The sequence below is a fragment of the Gigantopelta aegis genome, chromosome 12, assembly GCF_016097555.1.
Source record: "Gigantopelta aegis isolate Gae_Host chromosome 12, Gae_host_genome, whole genome shotgun sequence".
Taxonomy (NCBI): domain Eukaryota; kingdom Metazoa; phylum Mollusca; class Gastropoda; order Neomphalida; family Peltospiridae; genus Gigantopelta; species Gigantopelta aegis.
The window spans coordinates 4,726,420-4,745,508 of record NC_054710.1 but is presented as its reverse complement, the minus strand read 5'-3'; the positions used below and the strand labels follow the sequence as shown (position 1 = coordinate 4,745,508).

Here is a 19,089-nt window from a genome sequence, read left to right as displayed (position 1 = left end):
TAGTTACGGTTTTTGACAAGACTCTTACTACCAATTGGAACGTTTATGTTTATATCTATAGATGAACTTTGATGTTTGACCTTACTTGAACTTTTGACCTGAATAATTGAATTTGAAGGTCAAATGCAGCAGTGGTAACCAGGGTTTTCTGAAACATTGGACTACGAGGAAACCATGTAGTATGGTTACCCACTTGGTTACCAGATTTATAAACACATATATAATTTCCCTTTATTATTGGAATTAAAAGGTGAATTATCATAATTTAAAATATTTGCTGATCATAAAAATAAAACAAATAAAGAGATATAGCTATTTATTTCGAAATATGTATATATTTATTTTTAAATCCAAACAAAACCAAAAAAACGTGACCACATTTGGCCACCACATCAAGACCTATCATAAACTAGACATAAAAAGCTTTGAAATGAGCTACTACATAGCCATAGCTTCATTTTAAAGCCACTTTTGCTACTGCGCCATTCTACCACTGACCTTTGTCCCAGAGTTGTGGATCTCACCCCAAATAGAAGAAATTCCAACTCCTAGTTTGTTCTTTTAAAGAGTTCCATAGCCGAACATGACAACACTGAACAATCAACCTTTTTATTTCTTTACTTCTTTAATAAACAAACAAACTCCACTAATTCATTAACCAACAGAATTCAGTTATTCCAATAGAATCCATATGCTCATTAAGCAATAGAAGCGACATATTAATCTAAACTACGTTCATTTGTAATGAGAGGTTCGGGCGTGTGTGTGTGTGTGTGTGTGTGTGTGTGTGTGTGTGTGTGTGTGCGCGCGCGCGCGCGTGCATTTTCACATTAAACTGACGTGCATAATGCTAGTAAAATTCCATTATAAAATAAAATAAAATAATTATAATCTAATCCAGTCAGGCAAAGAAAGAACTATGAAGAACCGCAAAATAATGTGACAGAGTCTTGTTAGATGGTCCACAACCTATTAATATGACATGAACACAATTTCTAAGATATCTTTGGGCTGAAATATTTAGAACGCTGACAATTTGTTTTCAAGTCACTAATTGTTGTGAACACTGGATGTTATTGGACTGGTTTTCATGTAAGATGTACCGAATGCTGTTTTATTTTTGTCTATTTTCCTTTGTTCAGTCTTGATACACTTCCGTTTTACTCGAGTAAACAAATTACCCTCAGTATTTACATTAACACAAATAGTGGCTTTATCATTTATTAATGCATGTATTAATAATGCTGACCTTAAGAATGAATAAAATGATAATAATAATAACAAGATAGAAACATTAATGAATATATTATAGTATTATTGCATATGTATATGTATATGATACTCCCCGAGTGTCTTGTGACATTATAATCTATCAGCACGAGTTGATAAACATTTGAAATCCGAGGCTTGTCGAGGACTTTATACTTTTATCAACGATAACAAGTCATGATTTTCATTTGCAACAATCATAAACTATGTCAGTAATGTTGGTTGAATGTCATTATATTTGGTAGTTGTAGACTGTTAACTAGCAGAATGACAGTGGCGAGACCTCACTAATGATAGGTTAAACGCTGAAGCATACACAGTGACGTAACAAAATAATGTCTTGTGATTAAAATTTGGCCAATCAAGAATGTATGTCAATTAGCCGGAAGGCTAATACACTATACGATTCTATATATACTATTGTTTGCATAAAATTCAATATGGATCTTATAATAGTTTTTAAGACATGGCTAATAATTCTCTACGTATGGACTATGCTAAAAATGTTACACACGTGACATGTCAATATATGGGATCAGTGAAATCATGTTTAGGAGGGTTGTTTTTTTTGCGATGATACTCAATGTCACCCTACTGTACTCCAATGAAGTAAAGAAACACATACAAGATCAGACAACACGATACACAATAATACGCGAAAGGAAGGATGCATGTTCCACCCCTAATATTTGAGTGTAGCGGACATTATTACAGAACATTACAGAAATATACACACAGATATTAAAAGTACGAGGATTTAAGGAGAGATATAAGTACAAGTATTTGTATTGTGTAACACAACAAAACAAATATACTCCGCAAACATTATTATATTTTGACTTATTTCCACTAGGCAATTACTAGAAAATATACTTTCAGCTGCACAATTTGTTGTTATTTTGTAAGTCATGCATGGAATTATACCATGTTTCACAGTCTATATCTAGATATGATATATCATCAGAGATATAATGGAACCGGGACTGATATATTTTATTGCTTTTAGAGACACACACGTGAAAGGAGCCATTTTTTCACGCTAATGCCGAAGCACTCGTGAATCACTGTCAAAATAGTGATGACATCAGGTGTTCGTCAAAGTTGAGCGTATCCTGCCCCACATGTGGCTCCCATCATGAGTACTACCATGACGGCTGTCAAGTACGTCACTTGCATCCAATTAGGGCTTTATGTCGGGGTACACCACCGTAGAAAACGTCTGACAGTAGTCATGTATGTGGCATGAGGGTAGCATATCATGTTGCAGAAGGTTTCATCTGCTTACTCCATGAGCAGATGTAGCGCAACATTCTGATTGGGACATAATAACCACATGTTTTTGTCCATGTTTAAGATACATAGTGGTAAGCTGCAGACATTTACATTTTATTTTACTCTGGCATCAATTATGGATGTCACTAATGAAAATGGCACCGATACTCACTTTTGGAATGATGTGACGGTACATGCTCTTAATTTCTTTTCGCCTGTGGCGATATTAATTGTTTTAGAAGGCCGTGTGCAGTTCCAAATGCACTTAGCCCAGATGGGCAACTTGTTACGTGATACCTTTGCGCGACTGTCATCGAGCTGTACTTCTAATACACACCCAGCCCAGGTGCGGAGCCATGTGGCTAGTAGTTACGTAATATCTCCGGTAGTGCTGTTTATGGCCAGGGGATTGCTCGCGGATGGCACAGCCATTCTGACGATCAGAGAAAAATATGCCGGCGTGGTGGTTGTGGAAAATCTACATGATACATGAGGTACCACTTTGTACCCCCAGGCGATATTCGCTGTCTCTGAGAGTTTTGAATAAATAGCTAGGATTTTAGATATATCGGGGAAACATTTGGAGGTATCCGAGGGGAACGGTCGTCGTCCACTGAACGATCTATATTAGTTCAGACGGGACTTTGGTAAATATATATTTCTGCTCTGTGTATAACCTTGATGTGATTGATGTGACTTTAAACATGTTAATACTGTATTATACCAATATTATTTAGACGGTGCTGCCGGTCATCTGACGCAGTATTCTGTAGGCTAACCGTTCTGATATATATATATATATATATATATATATATATATATATATATATATATATAAAGCTTAGCCAGTCATCCTAGATGACCTAGGTAAACTGTAGGTTATTGTCTTTATTGTGATAGGTACCAGTATTAATTCTGTATTACAAGGTTATTGAATGAGTAGTTAGGGTTAATTAAAAATTAACCAATTAGGAATAGTGTTGTAATTCCTTTATTAATTAAGTTCCCCTGGAAGCGTTTCTCCATTATCGCAAGTGTGTGTGCTAGCGTTTCTCAATTATCACACGTGTGGGTGTTGTGTCACGGTGAAGTGATTAGCATATTGTGTAAACTAGACACCTAGAGATTACCCAATTAAGTGATCAGTTCTGGGTTGTTATTATTGTTGTTATTAATTAACTACTGCGGCAGTACATTTGTCAGCGTAGGTTAATACAGATTCCAAAGTGTATTGTGTTTTTGTTGTGTTTTCTAGTGAACTAAACGTGCTATATTATATATACTTTATATAAGATCTTATCTCTGATCATACCTAGAGACGAGCCACAGCGGGTATAACTGCCTGCTACAGAGAGATCTAATAGATATACAGTTAGGAGAGATATTTGGACAGTCGGGTTTCATTCAGTTACGGGTATTATAGAATCCCCGTGACAGTAGAAAATTGGGGCGCTCGTCCCGGATCTGAAACGGGACATGCATATTTTAAAAAGTATTGTTTGTAAATGGGGGCTTTATAAATTATTTTTACAAATAACTAGAAGTAGCAACGTTGTTCACTAGAAAATTAATTAATAATAAGTGCGTCATATTTAAATATGAATAAGAATTTGCTGGATAGGCCTACGCTCAGTGTAGTGGAGATTAAGCGAGCACGTAAGGCCGAACTAGTTGAACTCGCGGGTGAGCGAGACATTGATTTAACATCAGCTAAAACCTTAGGTGATATAAAGACAATTATTATCCAGGAAGTTTTTGGTGATAGGCTTGTTATAGAAGACAGTGAGATTGTTCCAGAGATAGAGATAAATGAGTTAAGTGTGGAACAACAATTAGCTTTTAAAAAGCTTTAGTACGAAAGGGAAGAACGTGCATTAGATAGAGAGAGAGAAGAGAGAGAGAGAGAGAGAGAGAGAGAGAGAGAGAGAGAGAGAGAGAGAGAGAGAGAGAGAGAGAGAGAGAGAGAGAGAGAGAGAGAGAGAGAGAGAGAGAAAGAAGATACAGATAGAGAAAAAGAAGAGAGGGATAGAGAGAGAGAAAGAGAAGAGAGGGATAGAGAGAAAGAAGATAGAGATAGAGAAGATAGAGAGAGGGATAGAGAGAGAGAGAGAGAAAGAGAAGAGAGGGATATAGAAGATAGAGATAGAGATAGAGAATTCCAGTTAGCAAAATTAAAGGTGGAACATGAGTTAAAGTTGAATACTGAAGAAGTCAGACGAGAAACCGGAAATGGGTTTAACATGTCGGAGGCTTATAGATCAGTGCCTGTATTTGATGACCGGGCCGCTAAGCAGCTAAATTGGCCGCAGTCTAAGTGGACATTGTTAGCCGTGTCTAAGTTTAAGGGGAAGGCTAGTGTAGCTTATAATTCAATGAGTGATGAGCGAGCAAGTCAGTACGACCTAGTTAAGGCTGCAGTGTTGAGGGCTTATGAATTACGACCTGAGGATTATCGTTTACGGTATAGCGAGTTGAGAAAAACGCAGGGTCAGTCTTATAGTGAGTTTGTGGCTAAGAAGGCAGGGATGTTTGATAAATGGGTGGTGTCTCATCAGGTAGAGTCATATACCGAGTTACGGGAGTTGTTGATCTTACAGGACATTAAAAATGGATTACCAGTTAGCTTACATATTCATCTAGAGGATCGTGATGTCAAAAAGATAGAGGAGGCAGGCATAGTGGCAGATGATTACGTGTTAATACAGTACAGGGTAGCTCTTTACAACAGGGTGATAAGAAGAAATTTCAGCCAGGTTTTTCCCGGGAAAGTAACTATCGGGGAGAGTCTCCTAGTTGGTTAGCTAGTCAGGCAAGGAATGTACCTGGTGGGCAAAGTAAGGATAAACCTGCATTATCAGCCAATGCACGAACTTTTCGTCCACATTGCAGTTACTGTAAAAAGGATAACCATCTTGTCGGGGACTGTTTTAAAAGAAAACGCGATAATGCGCAAGTGGTCGGTTTAGTGAGGTCAGCTCCGTTAGCGAGAGAGTTAATGGTTAGTCCCATGGCAGATAAAGTAAACCCGTATGTGTCCACTGGTATGGTTTGTGATGTGGAAACAAGAATTGAGTCCTAAGGCAATATCAGTCTATCGAGACACAGGCTGTAGTCAGTCGCTGATAACGCAAAAGTGTTTAGCTGGCATTAAGAATTCAGATACAGGACGTACTTTGGGTTTAACCTCAGTTACTGGAGAAAAAAATAGTTTTCCGGTTACATAACGTTTTCTTGTGTTCGAAGTTTGTGACGGGACCAGTCATTATGGGTGTTGTGAAGGACTTGCATGTTGAAAACATAGGAGTTTTGTTGGGTAATGATTTGACTAGTCAGTGTTGTCAGCCGAAATGTGACCAATTGTTAATTAAAGACAGCACTTTACCAATAGAAGAGAGTGAGGTTGATGAGATTAGATATCCTGCGTGTGTAAAGACTAGGGCTAGGGCCAGTAGGGTAACACGATACCCAGATGATATTTGTGATTTGTCTGATACGTGTGTGAGCCATGACATTGGAGTGGATGAGGTTATCAGTGAATTGGTAGATAAGTCAACTGACGAATTAAATGTGGTGGAACCTGTTGATCTCCCGCAGAGGGGAATTGAACCAGTTGTGTTTGATAGAGGGGAATTACCTTGTAATAGACAAGAGTTAATTCTAGAGCAGGGGGCTGATCCAAAATTGTTGGCAGCCCGCACTACATTGTTAACAGAGGGTGAGATGGAGGATCAGATGTCAGGTTATGATATGGACAAGGGTGTATTAATGAATAAGAGAGTTAGAGATAGGAAGGCTAGGAAGCAACTGAGCCATGCTCAGAGCAAAATAAAATCAGTGTTTGATAGGAAGACTAGGAGTCGGGAATTTAAACCAGGGGATAAGGTGCTGCTGTACCTTCCCATTAAACGGGGTTCATTACAGAACAGGTATTTCGGTCCCTATGTTGTGCACAAACGGGTTAATGAGACAGGGTATGTGATAAACACTCCTGATAGGGTTAGGAAAAGTAGGTATTGTCACATCAATTTGCTAAAAGGTTATTTTGACAGACGATAGTTCCAGTATTACCGGTCCAAATTGAGAGTCACTCAATTTCCTGTGATGACGTCAAGACTGCAGAGATCAAATTAACCAACAGCCATATTCTAGCAGACTTGAGTTATGACATGACATGACATGAAGTTATTACGGAGAATGCAGCGTGGCATGGATGACGGCAACACGATCACAGAGATAGCCATGACATTAAGGATTAATGAACACTGTATATAGCCTTGCTCATTTAATTGTTCAAACGATTAGGTATGATAAGGGTCATTGTTGTCTCCAGAATAAATATAAAAATGTCTTACATATTATTTTATAGATATATAATTTATTATTTCGAAGCCTTTTGTATTACCCAGTCATATTGGTTAACTAATCCACAAGAATATGTCATCACAGGTGCAACCATCTTCATAAATGAAGGCTAATATTCGTTCCTCGTATTCAGCCTTGATACATGTAGTCAAGATTACTGATATTCTGAAAAAGATATAGTCATCACAATCATCGCTATACCACCTTCACCTAAACCACCAGGCATACACACTTAACTGTCAATTTCTGACACTGTATAAAACTGTCATTTAACAGAGCGATCACAATCATCGCTATAACACCTCGACCTAAACCACCAGACATACACTGTGGACTGTCAATTTCTGAAAATATAAAACTGTCATTTAACAGAGCGATAACAATCACCGCTATAACAACTCAACCACTAAGAATACACTGTGGACTGTCAATTTCTGAAAATATAAAAAACCGTGTCAGTAGTAGGTATGATAAAGGGTGGGGGGTGGGGGGTGGGGGGGGGGGGGGTGTAAACAGTAATGAAAATATATAATTTGTAAAACATACAATTTTGGCTCCCGAATAAATGTCAGAATGGAATACTTTACAATAGGAAACACATTCGTTTGATTTCGTCAGATCATAAAGTGTATTACACATGCTTACTAAGGTTCAATATACACCAATATATGGTATAGTTATTATTCTCTCTCTCTCTCTCTCTCTCTCTCTCTCTCTCTCTCTCTCTCTCTCTCTCTCTCCTCCCTCCTCTCTGTCTCTCTCTCTCCCTCCCTCCCTCCCTCCCTCCCTCCTCTCTCTCTCTCTCTCTCTCTCTCTCTCTCTCTCTCTCTCTCTCTCTCTCTCTCTCTCTCTCTCTCTCTCTCTCTCTCTCTCTCTTTCTCTTTTCATATATGTTCATATAGCTAACTATAAAGTATAAGTTATGGGTAATTACAAATTAATATAAACAACATACCTGGCGTGGTTGGATCAGCTGAATGACCAATTGTTAGAAGAGAGAGCATGGCATAATCAAATGTTGTTTTCTTTGTTTGTTTGGGATTTTTCATAGGTTTTCTTTTGTTGCTGTTGTTGATTGTTTTTGTTGTTGTTTGTTTTTGTTTCAGTTTTTTGTCTGTTTATGTTTTCCTCGTTTGTTTTTTGTTCTATTTTGTATTTCTGGGTTATTTTTTTGTTGCTGTGGGTTTTTTTGTGGGGTTGTTTTTGCTCGGTGTTTGTTTGTTTTTGTGGGGTTTTTTGTTTTGTTTTGTTTTGTTGTTGTTTGTTATTTTTTGCTTTTTGTTTTGTTTTTTTGTTTGTTTGTTTTGTTGTTGTTGTTTTTGTTGTTGTTGTTGTTTTGTTTGGGGGGAGTAAACAGTAATGAAAATATATAATTTGTAAAACATACAATTTTTGTAACACCTTTCTTGGAGTCTAACATACGATTAGGAAAACAGTAGGTGTGGCATCTGACATTCGAGTACTGTAAACATTGGCTTGGCATCAAATATGATTACTGTGTGGTGTTTGTCTATAAATTAATCATTACCTGTACTTGTTACAGTAATGCCGTTCCAACCTGTGCACCACAACTGGCCGAACCGGCCTCAGTGGGGTCATGGTTAGGTCCTCGGTCTGCAGGCTGGTAGATACTGAGTTCGGATCCCAGTCGAGGCGTGGGATTTTTACTCCAGATATCGACTCTAAACCCTGCGTGAGTGCTCCGCGAGGCTCAATGGGTAGTTGTAAACCACTTGCACCGACCAGTGATCCATAACTGTGGTTTGTGCTATCCTGCCTATGGGAAGCACAAATAAAAGATCCTGTGTTGTCTGTCGTAAAAGAGTAGCCTATGTGGCGACAACAGGTTTCCTAAAAAAAAAAACAGTGTCAGAATGACCATATCTTTGACGTCCAATATTCAATGATAAGATAAAAAAAATCAGTGTGCTCTAGTGGCGTCGTTAAATAAAACAAACGTTACTTTATTTTTACAACTGCCCAAAGGCCGTGGTATGTGTGTTCCTGTCTCTGAGAAAGTGTATATAAAATATCCCTTACTGCATTAGGAAAGGCAGTAGTGTGTTTCCTCTGATGACTACGTGTCAGAATTACCTAATATTTGAAATCCAATAGCCGATGATTAATTACTCAGTGTGCTATAGCAGTGTCATAAACAAACACAAATATTACAGTAATGTTCATGCTGTCTACAAAGTGGTTCGATTTCATCATTCAGGTGGACTGACCCAAGTCATGTACTTATGGTTACCTATACTCGATACATTTCTTGGTGTATACTGGCATCTTAATGACAGGATGGCAGGTGCGATCTCGATGGAGCTGTAGATTCACAACATGGCGTAGTTACGTCCTTTTGTTGTTCGAAAACTATTATGAACGCATTCGTGTTCAATCTTTATTTTTACACAGTAGTTATATTATCTTAATATTGTGTTGTGTTTAAAACAAAAATGAAGACAGAAAACGACTGCGCTAATACATTTCTGGCGCTTTCAAATTGGCAAAAATTGCAAAAAACATTAATTGAGCTAAAATCAAACACTTTGACACTAGATTTATGATACTTTCGATACATTACACAAAAAACATGTGCAACACAAATTAATTAAAACCTTTATTTCTAAAACATACTTTTAAATCTAAATTGTAAATTAGGTTTCCTCAATTTATTGGGGCCGCAAAGATCTAGTTATAGTACCTACTCCTTTGATTCATTAATCAACGTGCTTTAGTGGTGTCCTTAGATAAAACAAACGTTTAATTATGTTATGGGCTAACTGACAGACTAGCTAAACAGGATGTTCATCAATGAAGATATTGACTGATACCAATAATAAGGTAAAGTGGTTTAGTAGTAATGAACAAGGTACACTGGTGCAATCTTATGTTCTTCAGTTGTTATAGTACTTACTGGTAGCTGGAGACAATAGCCGCGTTCACACTAGCGTTTTTAGTCTGGACTAAGCATTGACGTTAAAAACTGTCCAGGTCTAAATTGCTACGTACTAGTTTAATACGGACTAGTTTGGTCCAAGGACAAAAATATTGGTCCAGGCTAGGAGTAAATTTTAGCTTGGAAACGCTCATTGATTCCAGGTCCGAGCAGCCGAGCTAAGTCGTAATTGCGTGGTCCAGCGATAGGTGACGTTGCAGGTCTCCTAGATGACGTTGTCTTTCATCACAGTCACACCCAGGTGAGAGTATGTCCAGAAAAATCCATACAATTTCATTATGAAGCATTCGTCAATGCCTTTCGTGTTTCATTACGTCATATTTGCACCTTCATATACCTTAATTACACGTTTTATGTACAGTCACACGTTTTAGTATGCTAAGGTAAAATCGTGTGTGAACGCGCCACTCCATTTGAATCTGGACTAAATTTAGCTGGTACCAGGTCCAAACGAACTTAGTCCTAATTAAAAATGCGAGTGTGAAGGCGTCTTATGTTTCCTGGAAATATGGCAGCCATTGTGAAAAAAGGGAGTCATTTCTAATAGTATTTTATATATCGGAATTACTTTCAACCTTATTTTAAATACATAGACGAACATCGAGATTAGTAAAATTGGATGCTATTATTATACACGTGAATAACACATCGGTGAGATAATATGGTGGGCAGCTGGAAATAAATGACAACCATATTGACATTTCAAGTTCCCCCATGATTCGCGCTCCAGCCAGTGGACCACGACTGCTACATCAAAGGCTGTGGTATGCGCTATCCTGTCTGTGGGATGGTGCATATAAAAGAGTCCTTGCTGCTAATCGAAACGAGTGGCGACAGTGGATTTCCTCCCTCAGTATATATGTGGTCCTTTACCATATATCCAATGCCATATAACCGTAACCAAAATGTGTTGAGTGCGTCATTAAATAAAAGATTACCATTGTTTCAATTTGAAGAACTGCTCAAAGAGATCATCTGTGCCAAGTTCCATGTTTGTATAACCATTTGCCAATAGTGCTAATAGTAGGTAACTATGTTTTGGAGAGGTTGCGATACTTCGACCCCAGTATTTGCCACTCCATAACTTATATCGAAAAAAAAAAAAAAAAACTATATTAAAATGTATCTCAATAAAGAACACTGATCGGACAGTATGGTGCCCATCTCGGAAAATAGCAACGATATTGAATAGAACTGGTTGACTGGATTTGAAGACCGCCTCAGTGAGATCTCCTGTGCTACGTTTCATCTTTGAATCATCAAACAAAAGGTTCTTCCAATTATATGAATTACCAGTAGTGATGCTAAAGCATATACTTGCCATGTTTTTGGGAGGAGACCCTACTGTGAATCAAAATTTTGTCACATTCACCACCCAAAAGGTCCATTAATTCTAATAGTATTTAAATATCGGAATTACATTTCAACATGTTTTTAAATACATAAACAGACACAGAGAGGAATACAATAGAAGGTTGTTATTATTATATATGTAAATAACAGACATTGGTAAGATAATATGGCAGGTACCTTGAACGAAATTACCGCCATTTTGACATTTCCTAGTAGCCAATTCATTACATTTGAAGAACTGCCCAAAGACTTTCATGCTTGTATCACCATTTCAAGGCTAGTTTTGCTATCTCCTTTGTCAACAGTTGTAACAGCAGGGCATATAGTTATCATTTTTAAGACAACCAATATGCCGTTTGCGTGGTTTTAGTGTTTATTCAAACGATTTTCTTCAGTAGCTCAGATACAAATGCAAATGTTAGTGGATCACGTCAATCAAACAGGAATGCAATATGAAGGATTTTCATAGCTTTTCTCCATCAAATGTCCTATCATAAATACAAAATAATAACAATAATAATAATAAATAAGCTTAATGCTTCCGGTATGAACCGGAAAGTACCGAAATTATTTGAATCCTATATCGGCCAATATAACATTTTATAATTATTAAAATTATAATTTACTTACATTCTCTCGATTATAATATAAGTATCTGTAGATGAAACACATTTCTTGTCATCCTAATCTTTCGTAGTAGCTAAATATACGTTTCTGCCTTCTGTAATTTCTTAGGTGTCAATGTGTTTTTCTAATAAACCGCCAAACGAAATTGGAAATAATTAAGTCACTCATAGGAAATCCCAAATGTTTTCATCTTGTAGTGCCTTACATTTAAAACAAGTTTAGGATAAAATATTGGTTAAAACAATAAAGAAAAAGTAGCATAGTATCATATAATATTAATTACCATTATATTATCATATGACATAGTATTTGTTTCTTTTGTTGTTTAAAAAAATAACAACCCGGAACTATTACTATGGCTGAAACTCAGGCCAGTCCCTTTAATTTATGAACAGTATATGATTTGTACTTATAGCGAAATGATTAAAGGAAACAAAGGGAACGTGCAACTATGTCATTAAACTTTTTCGAGACTGCTAAAACAGTAACCTGATTAGCCAACAGGTGGTTCTAAATTTTCTGACGAATGAGTACAGCTTCTTAACGAATAGTCCGTTGTTTATGTTGATATTGCTTTTGCATAACCGACAGGCTACCATCGAAATCGTTCATGCCAACTGTTATGCCCTACAAAAGTCTGAACAAAACAAGACTATACTGTTTGTTCTCCTGGAATGTTCATATAGCTAACTATAAAGTATAAATTATGGTTATTACAAATTAATATAAACAACATACCTGGCGTGATTGGACCAGATGTTGTCGGCTTTCTATTCTTTGTTTGTTTGGGGGGTTTTCATAGGTTTTTTGTTGTTGTTGTTATTGTTGGGGTTTTTTTGTTTGTTTTTGTTTTAGTTTTTTGTTTGTCTGTTTGTTGTTCTTTGGTTTGTTTGTTTGTTTGATGTTGTTTTGGGTGGGTGTTTTTTTTTTTTTTTTTTCGGGGGTGGGGGTGGGGGTGGGGTAAGCAGTAATAAAAATATATCAATTGTAAAACATACAATTTCTGTAACACTTTTCTTGGAGTCTAACATACAATTAGGGAAACAGTAGGGTTTGACATCTGACATACGATTTGACAGGATAAACTACATTAACTTGTTACAGTGTCATTCCATCCTGTCTGTGTAGTGTTTGTCTATAAACTAATCATTACCTGTACTTGTTACAGTAATGTCATTCCATCCTGTGCACCACAACCGGCCAAAGGTCGTAGTATGTGTTTTCCTGTCTGTGAGAAAGTGTATATAAAATATCCCTTGCTGCATTAGAAAAGGCTGTAGTGTGTTTGCCATTGATGTCAGAATTACCTAATGTTTGAAATCCAATAGCCGATGATTAATTAATCAGTGTGCTATAGCAATGTCATAAACAAAAACATCTATTACAGTAAAGTTCATGCTGTCTACAAAGTGGTTCGATTTCGTCATTCAGGTGGACTGACCCAAGTCATGTACTTATGGTTACCTATACTCGATACATTTCTTGGTGTATACTGACATCTTTACTAATCTGGAATTAAGCACAGTGGAACCTGTCTAAACCAGATCCCACCGGGAACCTAATATCTATCTGATTTACACATGATAATTAAGACAATTCGGGGTCGCGTATACAATTACGAAAATTTGGGATCATGAAACCGAGCCGTTTTTTTGTTGTTGTTTTTTTGTGGACAGAATTCAGGTTTCTCCAGGTTCCGGTTTAGATACGTGTCTCTGTAGTTGATTTCAGAGACATACTAACCCGAGTCACCTACCTATAGAGAAGGTCTTCTATCACACGTATCATGGTCCCGTTCACAAGGTAAACACTGCGAAGTACAGAGATGTACTTACTTACAGTGAAGTTACTGGTGTCTACCACCACACATATCACGGACCAGTCTACAAGGTAAACACTGCGACGTACAGAGATATACTTACCTACAGTGAAGTTATTGGTGTCTACCACCACACATATCACGGACCAGTCTACAAGGTAAACACTGCGACGTACAGAGATGTACTTACCTACAGTGAAGTTATTGGTGTCTACCACCACACATATCACGGACCAGTCTACAAGGTAAACACTGCGACGTACAGAGATGTACTTACCTACAGTGAAGTTATTGGTGTCTACCACCACACATATCACGGACCAGTCTACACAGAAACACTGCGACGTACAGAGATATACTTACCTACAGTGAAGTTATTGGTGTCTACCACCACACATATCACGGACCTGTCTACAAGGTAAACACTGCGACGTACAGAGATATACTTACCTACAGTGAAGTTATTGGTGTCTTCCACCACACATATCACGGACCAGTCTACAAGGTAAACACAGTGACATACTTACCTACAGTGAAGTTATTGGTGTCTACCACCACACATATCACGGACCAGTCTACAAGGTAAACACTGCGAGATACTTACCTACAGTGAAATCATTGGTGTCTACTAGCACCCGGATCACGGACCAGTCTACAAGGTAAACACTGTGACATACTTACCTACAGTGAAGTTATTGGTGTCTTCTAGCACACGTATGACGGACACGTCCACAAGATAAACACTGCGACGTAGAGAGACATACGTACCTACAGTGAAGTTCAAGGTGTCTACTAGTACACGTATCACATATCCGTCCACTAGGTAAACACTGCGACACACTTACCTACAGTGAAGATCAAGGTGTCTACTAGCACACGTATCACATATCCACCCACAAGGTAAACACTGCGACATACCTACAGTGAAGTTCAAGGTGTCTACTAGCACACGTATCACAGACCCGTCCACACGGTAAACACTGCAACGTACAGACATACTTACCTACAGTGAAATTCTTGGTGCCTTGTAGTGCAAGTGTGTCGATCTCCTCCTTAAGGTAAATAATGCGACATGTATATTGTCCCGAGTCTCCGATCGTTACACCCGTCAACGCAATCCGTAACCATAGTCCTAACATGCTGGCAAGATCATCACTCCACGTCACTGTGGCTCTCTCTTCAACTTTCTCATTCACTTTCGTTTCAGAAAATTGTAACATTCTTTCAACCAATTTTGACGATGCTTTCGCAATGTGTACATACAGTACTGGAGACCTGTAATATTCTCCAGTACTGCATGTCAATGTCAGCGTCATGGTATCATGTTGACACGCTATATTCAGCTGTGGTCCTCGGTCTGTGAAAACATAAATGAACTTGCAAAATAACTAGTGTACCTCCTCTCAATCGGACACCCTCGGGACCAAGTACACAAAGTCCGGTTTTCAAAGGTATCCAGTTTAGTGAGGATCTCTTCAGTACAGATATATATATATATATATATATATATATATATATATATATATATATATATATATATATATATATATATATATATATATATATATATATATATTAAATAAAACGGAGCTAAAAACAAAAAAGAAGAGAAAAACCTTTTAACTACAAATATAAATGTTATTGAAAAGATAAATTGAAATCTTTGTTGAAAGTTTAGGTTAAAATCATGACCCTTTGCTCATATATACCGTGACCCATTACAAGCATTTTCAGATATAGACCCAAGTCAACAGCGCACCCTGATGGCCAGTGAGGATCTACAATTGTCTTGCACCCCATTTTAGTGGGGTGGCTGACAAAAAAAAATACCTAGACCCATTACAAACATTTTCAGATATGGTCCAAAGACAGCAGAGCACCCTGTTGGCCAGCGAGGATCTACAAATGGCACCACCCCATTTTATTGGGACAGCTAACACGCACTATTTGAATGAATTGTGCACTTTTGGTTAAAAGTAATTTCACACATTTTTAGATACGGACCCAAGTCAGCAGCGTCCCCTTTTGACCAGGGAGTATGCAGATGTTCCCCGCCCACTTTCAGTTAAGTGGCTAAACCAAAGTATGTATTTTTGGTTAAAAGCATAAATGTGACACATACACACCATGACCCATTAGAAACATATCCAGATATGGAACCAAGGAGGATCTACAGATGACCCCCCCCCCCAACACACATACACCCCGCCACACACACACACACACCCTTCAGTGTAGGCATTTCTTAATAACTTCCAAGTATTTGTATTCAAATGTATCATTATCACGAACTGTTAATGTAACATCAATTGTAAATGTACTTTTGAATAGATGAGATGCATTGAGGGATGGTGGTGATATACGGGTTCACACTATTTTGGTGGGAATGAAACCATTAGTATGAATATCTGACGATGCGTGTACGGTAGTCGACTAAATCTGAGCGTAGAAAGTTCCTTGCAAAGTGCAAAGAAGGTGATTGGCTGTGCAAATCGAAAGAGGAGTAGCGATCAGATCAATTAGAAATTGTTAAACAGGACATGCATATTATACTATATATTAGATTAAACAGGCATTGCATATTATACTATATATTAGATTAAAAGTCAACTTGTTATGAGTATTGCATATAAATACTATATATTAGATTAACCAGGTCTTGCATATTATACTATACATTAGATTAAACAGGCATTGTATATTATACTATATATTAGATTAAAATCAACTAAAGCCCACTTCGACTCGTTTTACATTTCCAAAGGAAGCAAAGGTACTGTCACATCTTGTGCTGCTGCATAAACTATTTTAGAATGTTCTGTGTAGTGATATATGTAAGAAATGCACTATTGGTGTTCTGATCAAATATCAGGTTGCTCATAGGAACAAGATTCCAGTAAAGTAGGCAGACGTTTTACATTATCCAACCATAAAGCAGGGACGTTTTGCATTCCTCACTACCACCAATGTCACTGATGTAACCAGTACCTTATAATTCAAACGATGATATGTGTGTAAATACAAAAGTCAGTTTTTATAACTCTGAACATTTCTTCTGATAAATTTAGTCAAGTTTTTAACGCTTTTGCGAAGGCTGGGAAATGTAGACAGGCCCTAAATCGATAGCAGACGATACATGTTTACGATATTTTATTTGTGCATTTTATTTGTCAAGGTGTATATAGCTTTGTTTATAGAAATAATACATATATACAATATTCAATTTTATTTATTTTATATATTTTATTATTATTTTTAATTTAAATGTCTCGTGACATCCGATGAATGAATGAAATATATAGTAAAACTTGTGGAATGTTGACAACGTAATTTTTCATGAATGAAAAAAAAAGTCCCGGTAGACTTACTGTCCAACCAATCATAATAGCCTTGCTTCATTGTCAACCAATGAAAAGACGTACATCCGGTACGACCCTCGTGGTGCGTACCGTATTTGTACGACACCGCTATACGTTCACCACGTGGGTGATAAATAGTGATATTGCCCTGAGACGGTCCGACCGGTCCAACCAAAAGTGATATTGCCCTGGGAGATTTAGCCAATGAAAATAAAGATGAGACAAAATGCTATCCAATAGTAGTAGGGAGGCCTGCCGGGTGCCATAACCTACTTTCCCGTGATCACGTGACCTTGGTAGGAGACACTGGGCTTTGTGTAGGAAACAATGGCCTTTGTATAGGTGGGTGCAGGTGTCTGATCTTGGTAGGAGACAATGGGCTTTGTGTAGGAAACAATGGCCGTTGTATAGGTGGGTGCAGGTATCTGAACTTGATAGGAAACAATGGCCTTTGTGTAGGAGACAATGGGCATGGTACAGGTGTCTGACCTTGGTAGGAAACAATGGCTTTTGTGTAGGAGACAATGACACAATGGTCTTTGTGTATCAAACAATGACACAATGGCTTTTGTGTAGGAAACAATGGCCTTTGTATAGGGGGTGCAGGTGTCTGGTCTCGGTAGAAAACAATGGCTTTTGTGTAGGAGACAATGGCACAATGGCCTTTGTGTAGGAAACAATGGTATTTGTGTATGAGACAATGGCCTGGGTACAGGTGTGCGTCCTTGGACTGAGCTGGGGGTGCCTCCCTCGGGTATAAAAAGGGTGCTTTTGGCTTCATTGTCATTCGTTCGCCGAAAAGTCCACAGACAAGATCTACGTCTAGTTTTGTTTTAGAGGTTGATGATATTCACATTTTTGTGTTTTGTTGCTTTTTTTATTTTGAAAGAAGAAGATGGCATCGGGACATTCATCAAGTACTACTCAATGCCCTGAACAGGGTGAAAGATCGCGATGCCAACTAGAAATTGGACAAAATGTATACGTTATGGCCCAACCATGGAAGCAAGAACTTTTGATACATATCCGGAAATTCGACAGTGATAAGGGGAAAACATCCCCCACCAAACGAGGTATCGCTCTAAATCTAAAGCAGTGGGTTGAACTGTGTGGATGTAAGAGTCAGATAGACGAAACGATTTCAGCCTTGAAACAAGGGAAGGATGAAACATTGGTCAAACACCTTGGAGCCAATGTTCATGCTAGTATGGACAAGAACTTTACTGGGGTGGACCTGCGTCAGTGGTGGTGGTGTGATGAAACGGAATCTGTCAAACCTTCGAAGAAAGGAATATTCCTTTCTCTACAACAATGGGAGAAACTGAAAGGCTGTTTCACAGTCATGTGTGAGTTTGTACCAGAGCTGAACTCGAGTGTGCCCTGCGCCATGCAATATGACTATCAAAACCAGATGGGATTTCTTCTGCACCCCCAACGGGTACCATCAATAGAATGATTCCAACTAAACTGACTTGTATATAAGGCTGTGTTTTCTCTCCCAAGGGCTCATTCGTGCTTGAGAACTCGAAGAGAGCAGACGTGTTTGCTGATGATTTTGACATTTTTGTATCTTGTTGCACTCTATCTGGAACGAAGACGATGGCATCGGGATATTCGAGCAGTGTTAGCAGCTGCAGCAGCGACGAAGGCGACGTCTTGATCTGTAAATGTTCAGAAAGACACACGATCAAAAGAGTGACTACCAAACCTGAAGAAAATGACACAGATCAAACGGACGCTGCACGTGAACCCGATGAAATTGTGGATGAACACCCCATGGATATCCGTGAACCTGTCGAAATCGTGAACGAAGAACCCATGGATCAGACGGATGCTGCTCGAGAATATAAAACGGATGCTGCTCCCTACGATGATGATGCCTACGACGCCGATGACGAATGGGATGGCCTTTCGAGACATTACTTGTTCTGTCATCGACCCGAAATGAGAGGATTCTATACACGAATGCAGACATTTGGGTGGGGCCCTTACAGTTACGCCAGAAACCGAGGGAGCTCGCCAAGGCCGGTTTCTTCTACACGGGAGACCATGATGCCGTTGTCTGTTACTGC

At 38.3% G+C, this 19,089-nt stretch overlaps 1 protein-coding gene across 1 annotated transcript in view; it reads right to left on the bottom strand.

Moving 5' to 3' along the window:
• Window positions 1-11,388: 11,388 nt before the first annotated feature.
• The window catches only part of LOC121386813, a 29,964-nt gene continuing 22,263 nt past the window's right edge, over window positions 11,389-19,089 (bottom strand). Inside the window, exons 2-3 of the mRNA XM_041517823.1 lie at window positions 14,662-15,015; window positions 11,389-11,700 (exon numbers count right to left, since the gene is read on the bottom strand). Coding sequence (XP_041373757.1) covers window positions 11,648-11,700; window positions 14,662-14,974 — 366 coding nt within the window. The 5' untranslated portion in view covers window positions 14,975-15,015 and the 3' untranslated portion in view covers window positions 11,389-11,647. The remainder of the gene's footprint in view (window positions 11,701-14,661; window positions 15,016-19,089) is intronic.